General features: G+C 41.7%; 3 protein-coding genes across 4 annotated transcripts; 2 read left to right on the forward strand and 1 right to left on the reverse strand.

The window, feature by feature from the left end:
* Window positions 1–3,227: 3,227 nt before the first annotated feature.
* On the forward strand, window positions 3,228–5,188 carry LOC112902671 (peroxidase 4-like). The gene is made up of 4 exons (XM_025971835.1): window positions 3,228–3,676; window positions 3,808–3,999; window positions 4,080–4,245; window positions 4,777–5,188. Exons 1-4 carry the CDS (start codon window positions 3,440–3,442, stop codon window positions 5,166–5,168), a joined length of 987 nt encoding a protein of 328 aa, XP_025827620.1. The 5' UTR covers window positions 3,228–3,439; the 3' UTR covers window positions 5,169–5,188.
* A 954-nt stretch (window positions 5,189–6,142) lies between these two features.
* LOC112902517 (GDSL esterase/lipase At5g03600-like) lies at window positions 6,143–6,687 on the forward strand. The gene is made up of 2 exons (XM_025971640.1): window positions 6,143–6,389; window positions 6,470–6,687. The coding sequence occupies exons 1-2, from the start codon at window positions 6,143–6,145 to the stop codon at window positions 6,685–6,687; spliced, it is 465 nt and encodes a 154-aa protein (XP_025827425.1).
* Window positions 6,688–12,657: 5,970 nt separating this feature from the next.
* Window positions 12,658–19,388, reverse strand: LOC112902221. 2 transcript variants are annotated; one of them, XM_025971175.1, is made up of 14 exons: window positions 19,207–19,388; window positions 18,955–19,119; window positions 18,299–18,397; window positions 17,986–18,072; window positions 17,829–17,897; window positions 17,646–17,742; window positions 17,457–17,559; window positions 16,784–16,991; window positions 16,532–16,645; window positions 15,307–15,438; window positions 14,557–14,637; window positions 13,918–14,034; window positions 13,178–13,210; window positions 12,658–13,065 (listed from the first exon to the last, which is right to left on the reverse strand). In XM_025971175.1, the coding sequence occupies exons 1-14, from the start codon at window positions 19,321–19,323 to the stop codon at window positions 13,048–13,050; spliced, it is 1,440 nt and encodes a 479-aa protein (XP_025826960.1). In that variant the 5' UTR covers window positions 19,324–19,388; the 3' UTR covers window positions 12,658–13,047. The 2 variants fall into 2 exon arrangements, with proteins under 2 accessions (XP_025826960.1, XP_025826959.1); XM_025971174.1 differs by having other exon boundaries at window positions 13,178–13,258.
* Window positions 19,389–19,688: the final 300 nt, after the last annotated feature.

The raw sequence follows: 19,688 nt of genomic DNA on the forward strand, positions 1-19,688 counted from the left end.
GAAGGATAACCAAACCACACCTGCAACCTGCACAAGTATTATGTACTATAGGTTCGCCATCGTATAGAATTATGAACACTGATCGAGATAGAATTGATGTTCTTCACAAGACGAATTACACAGGATAGGAACCCCAGGATTCTTTCTAACAATAATTTTCCTATTACTAATTGGAGGGTTTTTTTGACGTGAAGCCACCTAGAATCCTAAGTGGACACTCTAAAAAAATAGAGAAATCCTAGAAATTCTTATAAAAAAAAGAGAAATATCCGGCCATCAACCCGACAACTCTAATCATAATAGTCATTGAATCTATTATTTTTCTCTAATAAATTACCCACCTCCGCCATTATGAAAATAGGCTAAAGTAACCCCCTAAACATATATCTAATGTACCCACCTCTGCCATATAAAAATTAATCTAAAGTAACCTGTAATCTTCATGCAAATTACCCACATATACCATTATAAAAATTAATGCCAAATACTCCCCTAAGTTTGTATATAAAGTATCTAATTATATCATTATTAAAAATTAAAAGTAACTTCTAAATCTGAATCTAAGTTATCTAATTATAATAAAATCTTAAAGTGGACCAATATAAAATTCTAAATTACTATGTCTATCACTATTAATATATTATTTATATTATTGCTTATATAAAAATACTACTCATTTGTCATGTATGGGAGAAGATAAAAGAGTACCAATTTTTATGGTTCAATTAAATACATATCAAATACATATGGAGGTATGATACAAAGTGAATATATTGTTACTGACTAAACATATTACATTACAACTAGATAATGATGAGTATATATCTTTAGAGTATCGTACGTTAGAATATTTAATAGATGAAAGAGAACATGGGATAGATAATTATAATTATTAGCTATAAATTTTATTTTTATATTAATTTAATTAGCCCGTGCGGGAGCATGGGTTGATAGGGCAGTGATCTTAAACCAGCCGGTGATATATATATATATATATATATATATATATATATATATATATATATATATATATATATATATATATATATATATATATATATATAGCTTGCTGGAAGTACATACCCTTTTGATTAGCTCCGAGCATAGTTGTTTTATTTTTTTTTGATACCCTGTGCCAAACACCCAACGATTGAGGTGGAATAAAGTGGCCACGTTAGGCACGTAGCATTAAACTCAATTGGACTGTGTGACACTATATATACTACAGAGGTCTTTATAGCTAACTACTCCAGTCATCATCGATCAGTCACAAGGTCTTCAGAACTATTCTCCGTCTCCCATCGTTGTCGCGTTGAAAAATTCACCTGCAGAAGAGTGGCAACTGGCAATGCTGTCATCGATCGATCTCCATGCAGTGCTTCCAGAGTTACATAACTTGGAATTTTTCGCACATTACAACTCTAGATACCAGCAGCTGGTCAAATCCCCCACGTCCTTGGTGCATCTTCCTCCGGTCCTGTTGCTTGCAGATCACACTCTCCAAATGGAACATGCATTGTTGTTGATTCTTCAATTCGCTGCTGCATGTCAAGCCGGGAGGGAGTACGTCGTCATTTTCGGTGAGAAAAGGTCCACTCTTTTTGACATGCCCAATCTGATACACATTGCTCTGACCAAAAGGGACCTGCCATCTCTCGTCAAAGGGACAACTCCTTGATTAGTAGCTAGGTTTGTGTTTTCTCATATATAGTTGTTTGGTGCATGGCCACCCACCCACTCTCTTTAATGTGCTTGGAACCAAATGTCTAGTAGGTTGACGAGCTAGCTTGATTGCAAGTTTTTCTTTCTTCATAGGGCAAAGCAGTACGTACGCTCCATGAACCTGCAGTGTAGATGACTACGCTAAGATTACTATACCTTGAAATTGTTGGAATACATATATAGCTAGGAAGACAACACAGAACTAACACCATGCAAAATTTGGCGACCCACCCAACTCTCTTTAATGTGCTTATTACAAAAGTCAAAGTTGACGTGCTTTGTTGTAAATCTGAGGAAATTCACATGCAGCCTCACTGAACTGAACTGAAGCGACGCAAAGCAACGACCATTCTGATCCCCAAAAGCAACTTTGCTGAAACTGAACTGCCTCTTTTAGGCACAAATAACACCTTTGGAATTTTCACTGCCTTTCAGACATAATTTGACCACCTAACTACCCCTTGAGGTCATGGTCTTCACAATACAACTTGGGAATATAGGACAATTCTGAAATGAAAATATTTGGTACTAGTTTGGGTCGCAAGTGGATTATATATATTTAATGTGCCAACTTCCTGTCCCTTGTAGCATGGAAAATCCAGTTGATTATCGTGGAAATTAGAGTGTGTATGTGTATGGTTGAAGTTGCCACTGCTATAGTGCTAGGTAGCCACATGCTGCATACAAGTTTGAACATTCCCCACAGGCATGCGTTGCTTCCCTGGATGGCTGATGGGTAGGTTTATTTATTTGTAGCTCTGGACTCTGAATGCTGCCGGGCAGCCATCGTGATGAGACTGTTGATGAACAGCTTGATATATCAGGCACGCATACAGGTTTGACCATTCCGTAGGCACCTCGCTCCCTGAATGCTAACTGGTCTTCGCACGCGAGACTCTGCAACGGACCGGCCGATACTACAGGCTGCAGCAGAAACGGGTAGCTTCGCTGAACTGCAGCAAACCGTGTTGTGCTGTGTTGCTCTTTTTGCTTTGACACACATCACACTGCAGGCCCAAGCGTTCCCATTAACCAAAATAAATTAAAGCAGATCGAGAGCTGATGAGCTCCATGCATGCTGTCCTGATAAATTATAAACTATAAAGTGTACGCGCAGAGAGAGATGCTGCATGCTGGGGCACCCGGCAATCAAGCAGGCCTCAACTCTTCCTAGCTCCTCCAGTCATGTATCCTAGTAGACTCTGATCTATAGTAGCTAGCTAGCTACTACCAAATAAATACTCTCGCATACATTAATACTACACACATCAGCTGGTGTGAAAACGTACGTGGCTGTGATCCTGGGCTGTTGCTGTTTGGGCAATTATATTTATGCAAGCACGCCGTACCCTTGATTGGCGGATGATCGATAGGTTGATTGCTTTTCAACTCAAAGTCCAACAGAGTAGGTAGGTGATCGAGAAAAAAGCCGGCACTACACATATGTTTTTTATGCATGCATATATGGAGTGCTTCTATTCTACTCCTATGTAGCACTACTACCTAGCTTCATTCTGCTGCAAACCAATGCAAGACCAGGGCTTGCTAGCTCTCGATCGGCTATAAATATCCATGTATGTTCCCCAGCTGAGCTGATTAAGCACACTGCACTGCACGCAGACAGCACTTGCACACCAAGCTAAGATCGATCACCAGAGAATATATTAAGCTGTCTCTCCAGGCAAGATCCATTGTATTTTTGATCTATCGACCGATCATGGCTACTCGAGCCGCATCATCAGCTGCAAGATGCGGCAGCGGCGCCGCTGTCCTCTTGATGCTGCTCGCCGTGCTGGCTGGCACCTCTTCGGCGCAGCTGTCCACCGGCTTCTACTCCTACTCGTGCCCCGGCGTGTACGACGCCGTCAAGTCGGTGATGCAGGCCGCCATCGCCAGGGAGCAGCGCATGGGCGCCTCCATCCTCCGCCTCTTCTTCCACGACTGCTTCGTCCAAGTACTAGCTTACTACTACTAATAATAATATGATCAATAATTGCTCAGTCAAAATTACTTCCTGTTGATCAACTTGATCGATCACTTATTCTTACTTATTTATTATCTGCAATAATTTTCATTATTCTGCAGGGCTGCGACGCGTCGTTGCTTCTGGACGACACGGCCAGCTTCCAGGGCGAGAAGATGGCGACACCCAACAACGGCTCCGTCAGAGGCTTCGAGGTGATCGACGCCATCAAGTCCGCCGTTGAGAAGGTCTGCCCCGGCGTCGTCTCCTGCGCCGACATCCTCGCCATCGCAGCCAGGGACAGCGTCGTCAGCGTAAGCTAGTCGTCACTCCTCACTTGAAGAAATCAAAATGGAACTGAACCTGCAAGCGTGGTGTGTGCATATATATGCAGCTGGGCGGGCCGAGCTGGGACGTCAAGGTTGGGAGGAGGGACTCGACGACGGCGAGCTTCAGCGGCGCCAACAACAACATCCCGCCGCCGACGTCGGGCCTCGCCAACCTGACATCACTCTTCGCCGCGCAGGGGCTCTCCCAAAAGGACATGGTCGCGCTCTCCGGTGTGTGTTATAATTAATTAATATATAGAATTCCCTACTCCTCCATGCATTGCATGGTCACCAAAATATATCACCAAGGGAAGAAGGGGAATCATTGACATTTCCGTTCCGTTTTGACTAGGAGGATCAATTGTATCACAAACCAAACTATGACATGATCCCTTAAATTATTTTATTACTTTAAAAATTTTAAAACTGGGCCACCAACGAAAATAGACAACTGTTAGTGGCTGAAAGATCAGTCTTCCACCAGATATCTTAATTCGACCAAATACTAAAGCAAGCATAAAGCCTGGATACAAGGAAAGGTAGAACAACAATACATGTGGTTCCTTTTCTTTCAATTCATTTCTAGAATGAAATACCTTTATCTTTGTTACACTGAGAGAACCATGAACAGCCTGTGCTGCATATTTTAAAAAGAAGATGCTTCAAAACTTTGTGATAAATTAATTTTTTGATTATTCTGGATCATGTTGCATACTATAGATCTAAACATAGAATTAATATTCCTTACTGTTTCTTTGCCAGGAGCTCACACCATTGGACTAGCACGTTGCACCAACTTCAGAGCCCACGTCTACAATGACACCAACATCGATGGTGCCTTCGCAAGAACAAGGCAATCAGGTTGCCCTCGAACCTCAGGTTCAGGTGACAACAATTTGGCGCCCTTGGACCTTCAAACCCCAACCGTATTTGAGAACAACTACTACAAGAATCTTGTTTGCAAGAAGGGGCTTCTACACTCTGACCAGGAGCTCTTCAACGGTGGATCCACCGATGCTCAAGTCCAATCATATGTTAGTAGTCAGAGCGCATTCTCCGCTGACTTTGTGACCGGCATGATCAAGATGGGTGACATCATGCCATTGACGGGCTCCAATGGGGAGATCAGGAAGAACTGCAGAAGGATTAACTAAGCGGCAGTGCACTGTACACTATATATATATATATATATATATATATATATATATATATATATATATATATATATATATATCTTGAGACTCTTCATTAATAATATACCCACTCATGATATATATATATATATATATATATATATATATATATATATATATAAATATTATCTTGCAAGTTTGTATAACCTCTTAGTTTTAAATTGAGCAACTGTGAAATTATTATGCTGTACCAATGTGTGTTCAGATATGATGTTTGTTTTCTTAAATAATGTTTAATCTATCTATAGAATGGACGTACGCATCATCATATATGCTCCAGCTTAATTGGAGATCGATGATCTGATGAGCAAAGGAATTAATGTACTATACCCAGGTAATAATATATATAATCGTACATCGTCCTCATCAACGGTGCGTACGCAATTAATCTACTAGCTCTTTCATCATCAGATTGATTATATATATATAATTAACTTACTAGTGATCTGAATATCTGATCGATGATGAACGACCTGCTACAACTAGCAGGAGGTGATCTGAATATATTTAGTTTATTATAGCTAATAATTAATGAGCAAATACTGTCGTCGTTGTGCGTGCATGCCCGCAGCAAGGATCCTTGGTCAAACTGAGTCTCCACCCCAATGCTGAGGTGGATCCCTCTGGCGTCAACTTCGCCATGGCCGGCGCCGGCGTCTGTCTCAGGGTGGGCCGCCGTCGCTTGGCAACCAGATCGATCAACTCAGTAGGCTGGTGAGGCATGGAATCATCGAGGACAACGACCTGGAGGAGTACTCGGTGGCACTCATCGCCTTCACGGGCGGCCACGACTATGCACGCCGACGACGTACTCTATTATTATTATTATTGTTGATGATCTCATTCGTTCGTTCACCGTTATCGTCTATCTGCATATATAATTAAATAAATAAAATATGCAACAGATTATGGCCTTGGCCGAGGAGGTGACCGACATGATCGCTGACGGTGCCAAGCGGCTGCAGGAGCTGGGTGTGTCCAAGGTGCTCGTCAACCTGACGCCCCCAATGGGCTGCCAACCGTATCGGACCTGGATGACCAACTACGCCCAATGCGACAGCCACGTCAACACGGCGAGCAGCATCCACAACGCGGCTCTCAAAAGGAAGATGGACGACTTCCAAGACGTGCTCGTGCTCGACCTCGACTCCATATTCAGCCAACTCATCCAATCCAACTCCGGTACGTGCATGCATGCATCCCTAGCGGCTACATATGAAAAATAAAATAAAATAATACAATAAATTAATAAATTTTTGCAGAGTTCAAGGGCAAGTACACACCGTGTTGCGATGCTACATCTAAACCAGAAGGCTATTGCGGACAGGAGGACAGCAATGGCAACGCGCAGTACAGCCCATGCCCCAACCCGGAGGATTTCTTCTACTGGGACTGTGTGCACCCCACACAAGCAGGCTGGGAGGCCGTCATGAACCGCCTGGAGCAACCCATCCTGAATTTCTTAGGCTTGTACTCCTAGATAGTTACCATGCGTTTGCACACGCATGCATGCATCAGAAGTAGCGCTGTAATAAGCTACTATTAGCTAGGTCGTCTTAGGATTAGGCATCATCAATTGCTATTAGTTTATTTATTGATTAGTCTTAACCAGCTCGAAATTTAGTTAGGTTCTTGTGCTCGATCGGCTTGTGCTATTTATGAGTCATGAATAAATTAAATGACTGTTGGACATGTTTAATTACTTACTGTTCGGATTAGGTAAGCGATAATAACACATATTCATGAAAAAAAAAGAGCAGCTGATCTGATGATAGCAAAATATTGTGAAAAAACATATATATATATATATATATATAGAGAGAGAGAGAGAGAGAGAGATATATGTTATGTCACCCAGCGCGTGTAGTTTTTCTTGAAAAGAAAGGATTGAAGTCTCTTCCATCCTATTTATAAAGATGATCGAGTTCAAACAAAAAACAATGAGCTAAATAATCTTCAACAACTACTTCCTTGATCATTGCTAGCTCTCTATGAAACAATAACAGCCTCATCTATAAAATGGTACCGTACCTTCACGCACACTTGCATTATATTGCACCACGCCGTCACGCACAAATATATACAGTAGCTGCCACTCTATCTGTGAGGTGGATGTGTGTGTGTGTATATATATATATAATAAATAGGAACAGCGAAACTAAAGAACGCAACAGAACCCAGTTTCAATGTTTAAACAATAAACAAGCAGGAAGCTGAAGAGCAGCATAAAGTGCTTCATGCTTGCTGCTGCTCGGTCGGAGTATGTTGTAAGCTTGGGTAATAAATCTGTGTGTGCGTGTTTGCCAATCTGAAGTGAGGAGCAGTCTCCTTTTTGTACTACTCCAGTAACAGTATGCATATGCATGTCGATCAGTTTGTGTCAGGAGATCGAGCTGATGTTTCTTGCGTGACATGGAACTGACCGACTTTCCTGGCCGGAGGAGTATATGCAAGAAGCCGGCTAGGAGTAGCTGCCTGCATATTTAAAGCAAGGTTGAGTTCCTCACTAAAAGAACGAAGCTGATTCAAAATTGTCAAGCAAAGGGTGAGCCAATGCAAGGATTCAGTACATATAGCAACATCTCTTCATTTTTGAACACATGCGCGGAGGCACGCCGCCTCTGATGTATGTAGACGGTAGGCAGCTCTTTATCCAACATTTGGTTCACTCCAAGATCTCACTGTCACTCTACCAGCTACTTGTTTTTTTTCTCTGGAATGAGATAGAGACCCTTATTGGGTAGAGGATGGACATGCCATTTCATTTTTAAAAAGAGATAGCAGATGCTCACATCAATGGATCGGCGTCTAAATATAAGGTGGCTTGGCTCTCTCTATATGTTGAATGGACAATATATGCGTTCCTAATCATGCAACAAGCATCTATGGGTACCGTTGCAGCATGCAAAAAGCTAGGCACATAATCTGTTAGCCTATACTATAGGTGTGATGTGGAATATTTTATAGTTGTTGATGTATATGTTAAACTGTTGTTGCCTAGTATTTGGTTCATAGAAAATGAAAGAATAAAAAATAAAATACCTCATGGCTAAGAAAGATGCAAAACCACACCTCATCCATTGGATTCTGCTACTACAAACTTGATATAGAAATCCGAGATTAGAAAGGGAAAGAAAATCTTATGGTTGACCGAATTGAGTTCAAAGAAATATAAGGTCTATCCATCAATAATTACTAAGAGTTGACACTATGTATATATTAGTTGATGGTGAATACTGTACTATCCTACTATGTATATATTAGTTGATGGTGAATACTGTACTATCCTACTTGTAGAATGAGTGTGCGGTAACTAGGTTCTATGCCCATCGCGTGAAACACTTATCCTAGAAGGTGGTGTGGTGTAGTCCTTTTTGTGCCCATGGTCTAAAACATGTATATTGTTGAGCTCAGCGCTGGTGTCCTAGATAAGGGTTGATTAATGGACCATTACGTCGGCGAAGATATTCTGAAAGGGAGGCAACTCCACGAAGACCCCTCTCCGTCTCGCACTAACGCGAGAGCCTTCCGGATAACGATCCCACGTGGACCCCACCCTAACCTCTTCATCTCCCCGCTTTTCTTGCACCGCTCTCCCCCGGCCCTTCATCTTCCTCACATCGCCCCGCGCTCCCGCCCTCCCCCTCGCCGGTGTCGCCTCTGATGCCGGCGTGGACCACCCTCTCCTTCCCCTCCCCGTCCCCCTCCCCACCCCTTCCCCTTTCACCAGATTCCCCCGCTGCCGGCACCATCCAACCGCTATCCTCCACCACCCGCCGGGCTATGCCATCGCCGCCGATCTCACCGCCCACAATCCACACAACCACCGCCGATTTGGTTGTGTGCAATAGTTGTGTGTGCTTGCATGATCCGTGCATGTCTTTCTATCACTGCTTGCACGTGACTGTCGTCATCATTTCAAATAATGACTAGCTAGCTATGTAGCGCAAATTAAATGATGTGGTTGAGTTTGTTTTGCACGCAAAGAGTGTTGGTTTCTAGAATAACAAACATTATAGGAACAAAGGAGGTGAACCATTATGCAATCCTTCATCCAATACACGTATGTAGTATGACTAAAATGCAAGGTGAGCAACTAAACTTGCACTAAATTCTTACCTAAAATCACTTAACTTGCAAATGGTACCCAACACATCATCAAAAACTTGCATCCTCGTTCACGAGGTCCTTTTCTTTTTGCCTGATTGATTATGTCTTCTGTAGGCGATAACATAGAATTGGACTTGCATTTATAATGTGTATATATTTCTGTGAGATGTGAAGGCGTGATGCTCGTGGCCAGTGTAGCGGGGCTATCGCGGCACATGCGCTAGCACGATAGTGTCTATACCAGCCGCGCGCGCGTCATGACAGCTAGCGCGACTAAAAGGCTCACTGGTGTAAGAAAAAGTTCAGGCCGGGTTATTTTTTTTAAAAGAATCATTAAAAAATTTTGAAATAAAAAGGAAATTCTCCACTCTCCAGGCACCAGCGTGGTGGCGTTAAGCCTCCGAGCTCCGGATCTTCTCCGGCGGCGCCCTGCATCCCATCGCCGAAACCTAGGCACGACCAGGTCTTGCCCAACCAGAGCCAGGCGACCACAGCATGTCCTTCAAGAGCAGGTGTCTCCCTCTGATCAGCTTTCGGGCGCACTAGTACTTCACAGCCTTTGCATTGGCTAGTTTCATGGAGTAGTGGAGCATATAGAGTATAGATTGCACTGGATGCCGATGTGGGAGAAAAGGGGAGGTTATTGGCTCTATAAATTTTGTTCAGTTTTTCGTGTATTTGTTGTTTCTACTTGAATATATACTCATCCAATTATTTACACTTTAGCTGAGTTTCAGAAGTTCAGAAACATAACTTGATACTCATAAAAGTTACTCGAACTGATGCTCAAAATGCAGCATCTTGCATATTTATTTGACACATACTCAACTGATTGATTTTTCGTTTCTCAATTTAGTATCATCACCAATTGTACATGCTGATATGAGCTTGTTTCTTGTTATAATTTATTCCCCAGGTCTCCCATACACATATACATGCACACATACATGTTTCATTTATGAAATTAATGCCACAGCCTGGGTGTCAATGTGAGCACAATCAACTTTGTCGACAAATAAATACTGCCATTCCAACACAGAAGGTCTATTTACTGAAGGATCACATCACTGTTTGTAGTGCTCCCTCCATTCTCTTTGATAGTCCTATTTCCAAAATTAAATTATTATCTTTAAATATTCTTATTTGAGTTGCTATCTTGGAAATGAAACAAACAACCCTTTCGATTCTCGTGCAGAGTAACTCCTTCAAAATAGCTTAGTACATGCATATGATGACATCGATGTCGAGGAGTTCCGGTGGAAAATTTTCCTACTACATAATGACTTGATTAATTGAATAATAAGTAGAGTTCTTTTCCTTCAAAAGAGAATGGAGAAAGTACGCAGTTGTGAAAAGATCTCACTAATTAAGTACTATATATAGGAGTATGGCATCCTCGAACTCATATGCATGACATGGCTTACATATATTTTTCCCTTTAAATTAAATTTAAGAACACGCTCGCTCTTACATCAGATCAGACACATGGATCAAACCCTAATAATGGTTCGTTTCTGAAGTGCATGCTGACACATGGATCAGACACTGCACGGGGCCGCATCATATTGTATTTTCCTCAACTTTGAAGTATACATATGTTGTATATCGTTACTATATATATCATCTATGTATATATGACTGTATCTTCATTCATTCATGGCCTCCGCGCCCTCCGATCGTCATGCACGACGCATGATCACGGTGACAGAGCTGCAAAGAATATATAGGAGAAACATCAACAAGAATGTCATGAGAGATCAAAATCTAGCTACTACTGTTAATAAGTTGCAGGTAAGGTGGCCACTGTTAAGTTGCAGGGAACTGTCCAACAAGAATGTTAGGAAGTAGCTAGCACAAGAGCAAGTTGCCTTGTTATTTGCATGCTATAGTAATAAGTAGTAAAAGTAAATTGCATTGCTCGCTTGCCTGCAGACGGCTTCTCCCAGACGTCAGGAATGCGGCCGACCAGCGGTGGGGTTTGCTGCCCAGCTGCATTATTAGCATTGTTCATGCCATCGTCGGTCAGCCATGGAATGAATCATGCAAGAGTATTGAGGACTTAGCAGCCATGGCATGGAGTGGAAGTTCGACAAGCTAAGAGAGGAGAGGACACTCACTGAAGCAGATGTAGAGGACCTGGGGTGGAAGCACGACGCCGCAAGCGATGGGGAGATACATCATGCGAACGGGATCAACTGGCTTGGGCAGCATCTTGTTGACGTCGCCCAGGATCACCGGGCACAGGCACCGCAGGGTCCGGTCGCCGTCCCCCGCCGCCGACGAGGTGTTCAAGAAGGCCCCGAGCCCGCTGCAACACTCGCTCTGCGGCGTGGGGGTCTCCGACTCGCTCCCCGTCAGAAACGTCCCGCAGGTCATCAGCCCCGCCAGCGGCGTCACGCAATCCGTCGGCGACGACGGAGTAGAGTCACCAACGCTGCCAGGCAGCCCGGGGAAGCCCGGCACCACGGGGAAGCCAGACGGCGGTGCCTTGGGGCAAGGCGGCTGAAACACCGGAGCCGACGGCACTGGAGCCGGCGGTGCAGGCCTCGTGCTCGGTGCGCCCGGGAAGCCGTATGCTGGCGGCGACGGTCTCGCTCCGGGGAAGCCAGGGAAGATGGGGCTGCGTGTCCTGGCCCCCGGCCGGCCAGGGAATCGGAGGGCGTCGGCGTCCGATGTGCCTGACGCCGTAGTCGTGTACCTCGCTGCTTCAGATGGCCGCGCCGCCACCATGACGGCAGCAGCCACGGCAAGCACGACGGCGATGCGGATCGACATGGATGGCGCTGCAAGGAAAATCCGAAAATGTATGGATCGACTGACGATGAACAACCGCTTCTACCTGTGCTCACTGCTCGATTATCTAATGTCCCGCTTTATAACTCGCTTTGGTGATTGTCATTATTACTAGTTCTCAATGGCCTCCCAAAGGCTGTGGTTCTGGCATTGTTATACTCTATGGTTCCATCTTGAGCTTCTTAGTTTTCAAAAGAAATGCAAGTCACCTGTAGAAGGAAAAAAAAATGCAGCATTTCAGAGAGCTGTATGATTTCCTACGACACGAACAACATCATACCTGCAACGCAACGGCCCCTCATGTTAGGAACAATCGTGTCTTTAGCAAATAGAATGCTAATTTGTATGGCAATGGCATGCACCGTGTAGTTGCACGTTTGGTTAGCCGGTGAGCAGCTGCAGATCCATGTTCACTTCTTCTGCTAGTGTATGCAGTTAATTGGAGCCGAACCGAAAAAATATATACCTATCTTCTCTGTATTATATTGTACCCTACATGTTTGTTAACTCCAAATTCATCCTAGAAGAAAAACACTGAATTTAAAAGTTGTCCATGGAACTGCCAACCTTTGGAATAAGCAAGGAGGTTCAATATCGACAGTGGCATGTCTTCTTACTGAGGCTATTCTTTAACATTGGCGTATGTAACTTGCAGTTTGCATGACTCAGTTTCTGCCATGCGGCAACCGAAGACAGTACAAAAAACCAGAAATTATTCTACTATGATGTTTAGTCCTACCATTCCTCATTCTGTATCTTGTACTCTTCCTGTGTTTAACTTTCTCCATAGTTAACTCCAATAGTCCAACTCATCCTAAAAGGAAAACTCCAGATTCGAAGGTTCCTCCATGAATCTGCTATTCTTTGAAACAAGCAGTTCGCTACCAGCAGGGATGTGTCCTTGGCAACCATACTTTCAACATGCTGAATGCACTATCTATCTAATGTCAGATATCTGTAGAGACAAAACATAGAGAAGAAAACAGCAAGAGCATCCGGCTTCAGTCTTGCTGATAATGTGAAATATATAGGGGTATCAATTGTTTGCCCTTCAGGAATTAAGATACCACAGGAGCCGCCTCAAGCCTGGCAAGATTTGTCTGGAGTCGCCCCAAATGAAATGCAGTGAGAAGCCACAGGAAGCAGAGCTGATGAAAAAGGAGAATGATGACTCTTCAGTGATCTATCCCAGGACCTCGTAAATGAAAGAAAAATAAATTTATCTAGCAAGCCTTGGTGTCCAAGGAAGTGAGCTCAGCTCAGGTAGTAGGTGTTGGGTATACAGCCCACGACCTAGGTTCATGTCTTCTTTTATTCGAATCAGGGTGCCTATTTCTTTATTTACAATGCCACCTCGTTAGGTTGGTCAAGTTTTTTTTTGTATACAAGGGATTTGCATTAGTTGCAAGAGTTAAACATTTTCTGCATATGCATATAATGATTTTTCTGACTTTACGTCTTCCGTATAGATTTTGGATTCCTAGTATACTTTGTGCTCAGCAAACAAAAAGGTTACCGATAAACTCCTGGAACTCATGCCCTGTAATGGGAATGGGAATGGGAATCCTCACAGAAATGGAAACAAGCAGCTTTCTATTTTTCTTAAAAAGATGAAAACAAGCAGCGTCACATGAGGACTATGACTAAACTAGTTTATACTAATGTAGTATGGCATGTTGATGAAGTGATGCATGTATGCGCATGTCAGCAATGACATCCTAACATCCTATGGGCAACATACCACTTAAAAAGACCACATACGAAACAGCTGGAAAGAGTTAGCAAATCACTACAATATGATTCATACCGGCAATGCATAGAGGATAACCATGGATGCTTTCTTCTCGAGTCTGCTGAACAGCAAACTATAAATTCCAGCAGCTGTCGCATCACCTAGCCTTTGGACAATAACATCTATACAGACCTACAAGAGAGCATATTTATTTATTTTTAATAATGTAGCAAAGTTTGCAAAACCAACAGGAAAAATAGGAAGCAAACTAAGAATATTTTCACATCATTCCGCAATATTAGCTAGCATACTTCTAAAGAATCTGAAACTCATAATAAGGTAAGTAGGCAGCTGAAAAGATGACTTTCTTCAAATTTAGATCCTTAAAGTCACTGTTGTTTAGTGGCTTTATATTTTGAGAGACCAATATAGCTCTTATGTGCACAATGAACTAAAAATGAAATACTGTTTTCACCGTAGCAATTAACCTCGAAATATAATCCACTGGAAAGGCGGAAAGTAGCATGAGGATGTTTTTGGCACATTACCATTTTATTTGGAATAACATCATTGAACCTTTCCAAAAGAAGTTAGAACAACATAAACATGAGTTAAGCAACACTTTCTATGCCTGATCCTATGCCGGAGAAGCCATGCTGCTCCCATCTGCTCTTGGTCAGCAAGCTCATATTAGGTAGGGAACATATCTCTTACCTTGGCTTTGTACTTTTCATCCTGTGAGACGACTGTAAACAATAACTCCCTTCCAGGCCTTGTCAATACATAAGTGACTACCTGTAAATAATCAAAGATTAGGAAAACAGCAAATTAAACTAACCTTTTAGATTCCTGGATATCTGAATATAAAAATGATAACATATCGTATATGCAAAACTGAATAGGTGCTTAACAGGCTCCACTTGGTATTGAGTTGCAATTTATTATGCCCTAAATCAGTATTGGTAAATGAAGGAAAAAAATCCTGTTGCACCAATAAACCTTTGACATTCCATTGATTTTCAGTCAGATTTGAGTGTTTGACATACTATGGTTTTAAATCTAACGTTGTAATGTGTACCACATCTATGGCAAAGTAGCACTATGTCTATATGCTGAGTTTTGAACATAGCAGGCCGAAACAACCTGTGTAATGTTGCATTGCTTTAGACTAAACTGAATGAAGCAGCACGAGTATTAGCAAATGTATAAAACAAATTAATCATGTGAGATGGTAATCTCTAAGCCTGTGAACGGACAAGGTAGATATATTACAATCCACAAACTCTTTTATACAAACCCATCTTTGTGGCTACTGATTACTGAACTTCAGATTTAGTGAGTCTCAAACATGTGTAGACAAATGATAATAAATGTGCAATTTGGACACTAGAATTCAAAGGAAGAACAATGGTAATTAAACTAAAAGTCTCAACTGAATGTCCCTTGTTCATTCATATTTGATACCTTTCGAATTGTTTCAGTGAGAGCCACAGCAACCCAAGTTGGCCATACAGCTAGGGCAACCATATTTGAGGCTGCAACAAGCGGAGATGCACAGATAGCAACGGTTACACCGGCAACAGTAAGGATATGGCCCTGATATGTCAACATCATAACAAGAATAACAAAAAATCCAAGAATTTTATAATTATAAACATGAGGAAAGTTTAAAACAATAAACCTCATAAATCATTGCAGATATTTACTATTTGCCCAGACATTATTATTATATTGTTTTCTTCAAGATCAAATACCATTTTTTTTGGAATTTGGATAAGCGTAGACAGAACATGAATCATTTGGACTATGTAGTATCTTTGTTCAAAGAATAAACAGGGTTTCATATAGCATAAATCACTTCAAAATAATCAAGAGGATCACACTCTCTATGAAACAACTACCATACAAGGAGCAAACATGATCAAATATTTTTATTAAGAGCCTGATTGGTTGGGTACCAAAATCTGCCCAGCCAAAATTTGGGCAAGCCTATAAATTTTGGCACTCGTTTGGTTGGAATCCAAAAAATAGCCCACCTAATTAAGTGTTATTCTAAAATTGCCAAGGTTTTGGTTAAAAAGATTGGCATGCCCACATATTGGCATGGCAAATTTTAGTATCCAACCAAGCAGGCCCTAGAACCATACAAGTGTCATAGAGTAGATTGAGCCTACACATCCAATAAAGTGGAAGCACATGAAACACATTGACAAATGTAAATTAGATAATTTTGCAACGTTGGACATACAATACAAAATTAATCTTGTAGTGTGCAGTCTGATGAGGTGTCCTGTTGTAAACATAACAACCAGTGAAATCAAGGAAAAAGACTACAATCAGTTACATTTCTTTCTCATGATGGTTGACATATAGGTCTACGTAGTGGTATTTTGTTTTTTGGGATATGCAGGCTCATCCACAATGTAATGAGAGTACTTGGAAATAGATAAGTGAGGATAATTTGGATGATATTCCCAATGCTGAAAGCATGACAATAAATGGAACTAAGGAAACAGACTACGAACACCACACAGGAAACAGACTACAAACACCATACATTTCTTTCTTATGATGGTTGGCATACAAGATTATGCTGTGGTAAAAGAAAAATATATATAGACTCATTGACAATGTAATGGGAGTACATGGAAATAGATGGCTGAGGATAATTTGGACATGGAAAAAATACCGTCAAAGTGAGCTGTCCCGCAAGAATAAAAACTGCTATAAAGCTGTTTATCAGTGCAAATGTTCTCCTTCTGGCAGCTGGGCTTGATATTGTAGTAGCTATTATTGTTACTTTCTGAAAATCATGGAGAAAAGGTGATTTGGAGAGCAATTTATGTGTTCTTACTACTGATCATGCAATTAAAAGTAATATGTTCAAATCATTACATGCAAGCTTTACAGTGCATGTAGAGATACATATTTATAACCATACCTGAAAGTAAAAGAAGGATGAGATAACTGCACTTAGCCATAGAAATAGAGATATGTATATCAGGTAGGGCGATCGCAAAATAAGCCAGAAACCTTCAAACATTATAAAAATCTCAGGATTGGACTTTCGAGATTGGAAAGGCGAACTAGGTGAAGCCACCAGTGAAGACATTTCATCATCAGCCTCTGCATTTTGAATTTTTTCTGCCCTGTAGTCAGCAAAAGATACGAAATGTCTTCAATTCTAACAAAGGAACATAAGAAGCACTGAAAAGCCAAACTAAATCCTAGTACTGCTTACAAATTCAGTGTAAATCCAACATTTTTTCTTTTTAACCGGCAGGAGGGCTGCCTACAATTTTATTAAGAAGCAAAAAACATGGTACAAGGCAGTCCAAATGAAAACAAACTCAGTAGAAAAAAAAAGAGTGAGAAAAACAGCTAGGACTCGGGACCTAATGGCAACCTTTCCGACTTGTGTTTTCATCATGAATCATAAAAAAAAAATTCACAGTTGATCACGAAGATGTGGATTAATAAATTATCTTTGTGGCATCAATGAACACAAAATTTGTCTACAGAAGATGCAGAATTGCAGATTGGTCATCTCAATACAATAAGAAGAAATCAAGAATGTTTATAAAAAATTGAAAACGTCCTGAAAAATCATGTACCCTGTTGGAGACAGTTCAGTTGAACCCTGAATATCATCAATGCGAATTCCTTTAGATGATACAGCAGCAAGTTCCATCAAGAGGGATGAAAATAGGAGCATAACTGTTCAGAAGATATTGCATTTCATGAAATACTATATATGAATTATTATGTTATTAAGAGAATCTTCATAGATAAATGGTGCATACAGGGTCCCAGCCATGCCATGCTTGCAGCAAACAATGAACCAAAAAGTTGCCCCAGCGTAGCACCAGCCCCAATAAAACCAAACAATCTTGAGCCTGACTGAATTTAAAGGAAAAAAAATGTTGTAAATAAAGGAAAGAAAGTATTAAGGATTATCCATACTGGGCAGTGCATTGTAATGATACCTCACTGTCCATGACATCAATAACCCTTGCCCAAGTTGACGATATTGCAATGAGATTAAGTAAAGCAACCTTCATATAGAGAGAGTTGACGAAACTAAATCAGCTTCAGTATCCAAAACATAAAAAGGAAAAGTCTAATTAATATGAGAGGACATACCCAAAGAAACAAGCTTATTCTCACTACTATATAGAACCAGCTGTGGTTTTCCCACCCTGCATGCTTACTCAAACCATCTTCGCTAGACTTGATCATGACATCAAAAGTACAAGGAAAAGTAAGCTCTTCAGTGCAAAAAGGAAAAAAAAACTGTTGCTCGTTGATTAGGAAATCTAGGAAGACACAGAAAGTGGCTGGAGTGTGAAAAGGAGATGTCTTGGAGGATCCCTTTTTTCCTCAAGACTCTAAGAAGTATGATGAGTTTGATGCATATAGACTCAAAATAATCCAAGGTATTATTGACGTATATTACCTGGGAGACGGATTGAGACTGCCTGGGGCTAGAAGCAAACCAAAGCACAAAAAATACAAGAAGAGAGATGCTGAAGAACCTATGTATCAAAATCAAAGCCTGAAACCACAGATAATATGTGAAAAAATTAACTTGTTTCCAAGAAAGAAATTGACTGGATTCTTAGAGTGGATGTCTCATCAAGATGAAGAAAAAATAAACACAAGACAACTTTTGGTTTGAAAACTGTATTTGGCCTTAGCAAAATTATCCAACTCTTGTTCAGTGGTGTCAATGTTTTGCTCATTCTTAAAATGGATATATCTAATTCTAAACGGTCCACCTGAAACTTCAGCCACACACAAGACAAAGTTTGCATCATTAGTACTTGGAGCGTCTAAATTCCTAATTTTGACATCAGAGGACAAGAAACCAAGAATCAATACAATGAGTGAAAATACTGAATTGGACACGTGATGCACTTGCAGTTGAACTTGGAGACAAGACATTCAACTACAACAAGCTCAAATGCAAAGCATATCATTTTCGGTTTCTGAACAATCTAAGCGATCAGCTTCTGGCAACAACTAAATTAAGGAGAAGCCCACATCAGAATGGATTTAGTACTCCCCAGGCAAATAAAACGGCCAAGGTGAGTTAAGGGAAGTGGCACGGACCCTGGGCTTGGGGATGGACGGGAGGGAAAAGGCGAGGGAGGCGACTGGGGCGGCGAGGACGGTGAGCAGTAGGGAGCCGGCGAAGAGGCCCGGGAGGGTGTCCAGGCCCAGGGAGATGGCGCCCTCGTCACGCAGCGGCAGCACCACGAAGTAGGCGCTCAGGATCTGCGCACCCACCACAACAAAAATCTTTGATTCGGGGGGTTGCAGAATTGGAGAAACCATGAGATGGATGGAAGGCAAAAGGCTTACGAAGAAGAAGGTGGCGGCGGCGCTCAGAAGAGGAGGGATCTCGTGGGGGAGGACGGTTACCACGGAGGCTACCGCCGCCTCGGCGCGTGCGCGGAGGAGCCGACGAGGCGTCGTCATTCCGGCGGGCCTTCGACCTGCCAGTAACCAGCCGGCTCGGGTTGACTATAACCTACCTTTGGAAGAAAGAGTCTTTGTGCAAATCCTGCCGGTTATCCGGCCAAATTGTGAGCTAAATTCAAAAATACAATTTAAAATACCCCATCCAAGAGCATGAACATTGACAGGGATACTGTTTGCCTAGGCATATCTCCCAAAAATTCGTAGAATGCTGCTGTACATATTGATTTTTTTTTAGAGAACTGCTGTAAATATTGTTATCCAGCCTAGGAGCAACACTTTCTGTTGCAGCATGTGCCTTATTGTGATGAATTTGCTGTTGTTTATGAAACGTTTAGACTCCGGATGCATACTTCTCTGAAGCC

Source organism: Panicum hallii, chromosome 8 (genome assembly GCF_002211085.1).
Source record: "Panicum hallii strain FIL2 chromosome 8, PHallii_v3.1, whole genome shotgun sequence".
Classification (NCBI taxonomy): Eukaryota; Viridiplantae; Streptophyta; class Magnoliopsida; order Poales; family Poaceae; genus Panicum; species Panicum hallii.

Coding starts and splice junctions, on each gene's coding strand:
- LOC112902671 (XM_025971835.1), top strand. CDS start 3,440: ATGGCTACTCGAGCCGCATCATCAGCTGCAAGATGCGGCAGCGGCGCC. Junction 4,000..4,079: donor CCAGGGACAGCGTCGTCAGC/GTAAGCTAGTCG, acceptor ATATATATGCAG/CTGGGCGGGCCGAGCTGGGA. Junction 4,246..4,776: donor GGACATGGTCGCGCTCTCCG/GTGTGTGTTATA, acceptor TTTCTTTGCCAG/GAGCTCACACCATTGGACTA.
- LOC112902517 (XM_025971640.1), top strand. CDS start 6,143: ATGATCGCTGACGGTGCCAAGCGGCTGCAGGAGCTGGGTGTGTCCAAG. Junction 6,390..6,469: donor ACTCATCCAATCCAACTCCG/GTACGTGCATGC, acceptor AAATTTTTGCAG/AGTTCAAGGGCAAGTACACA.
- LOC112902221 (XM_025971174.1), bottom strand. CDS start 19,323: ATGACGACGCCTCGTCGGCTCCTCCGCGCACGCGCCGAGGCGGCGGTA. Junction 16,992..17,456: donor ACTGAACTGTCTCCAACAGG/GTACATGATTTT, acceptor TGCTGACTACAG/GGCAGAAAAAATTCAAAATG. Junction 15,439..16,531: donor CGGGACAGCTCACTTTGACG/GTATTTTTTCCA, acceptor TTGACATATCAG/GGCCATATCCTTACTGTTGC.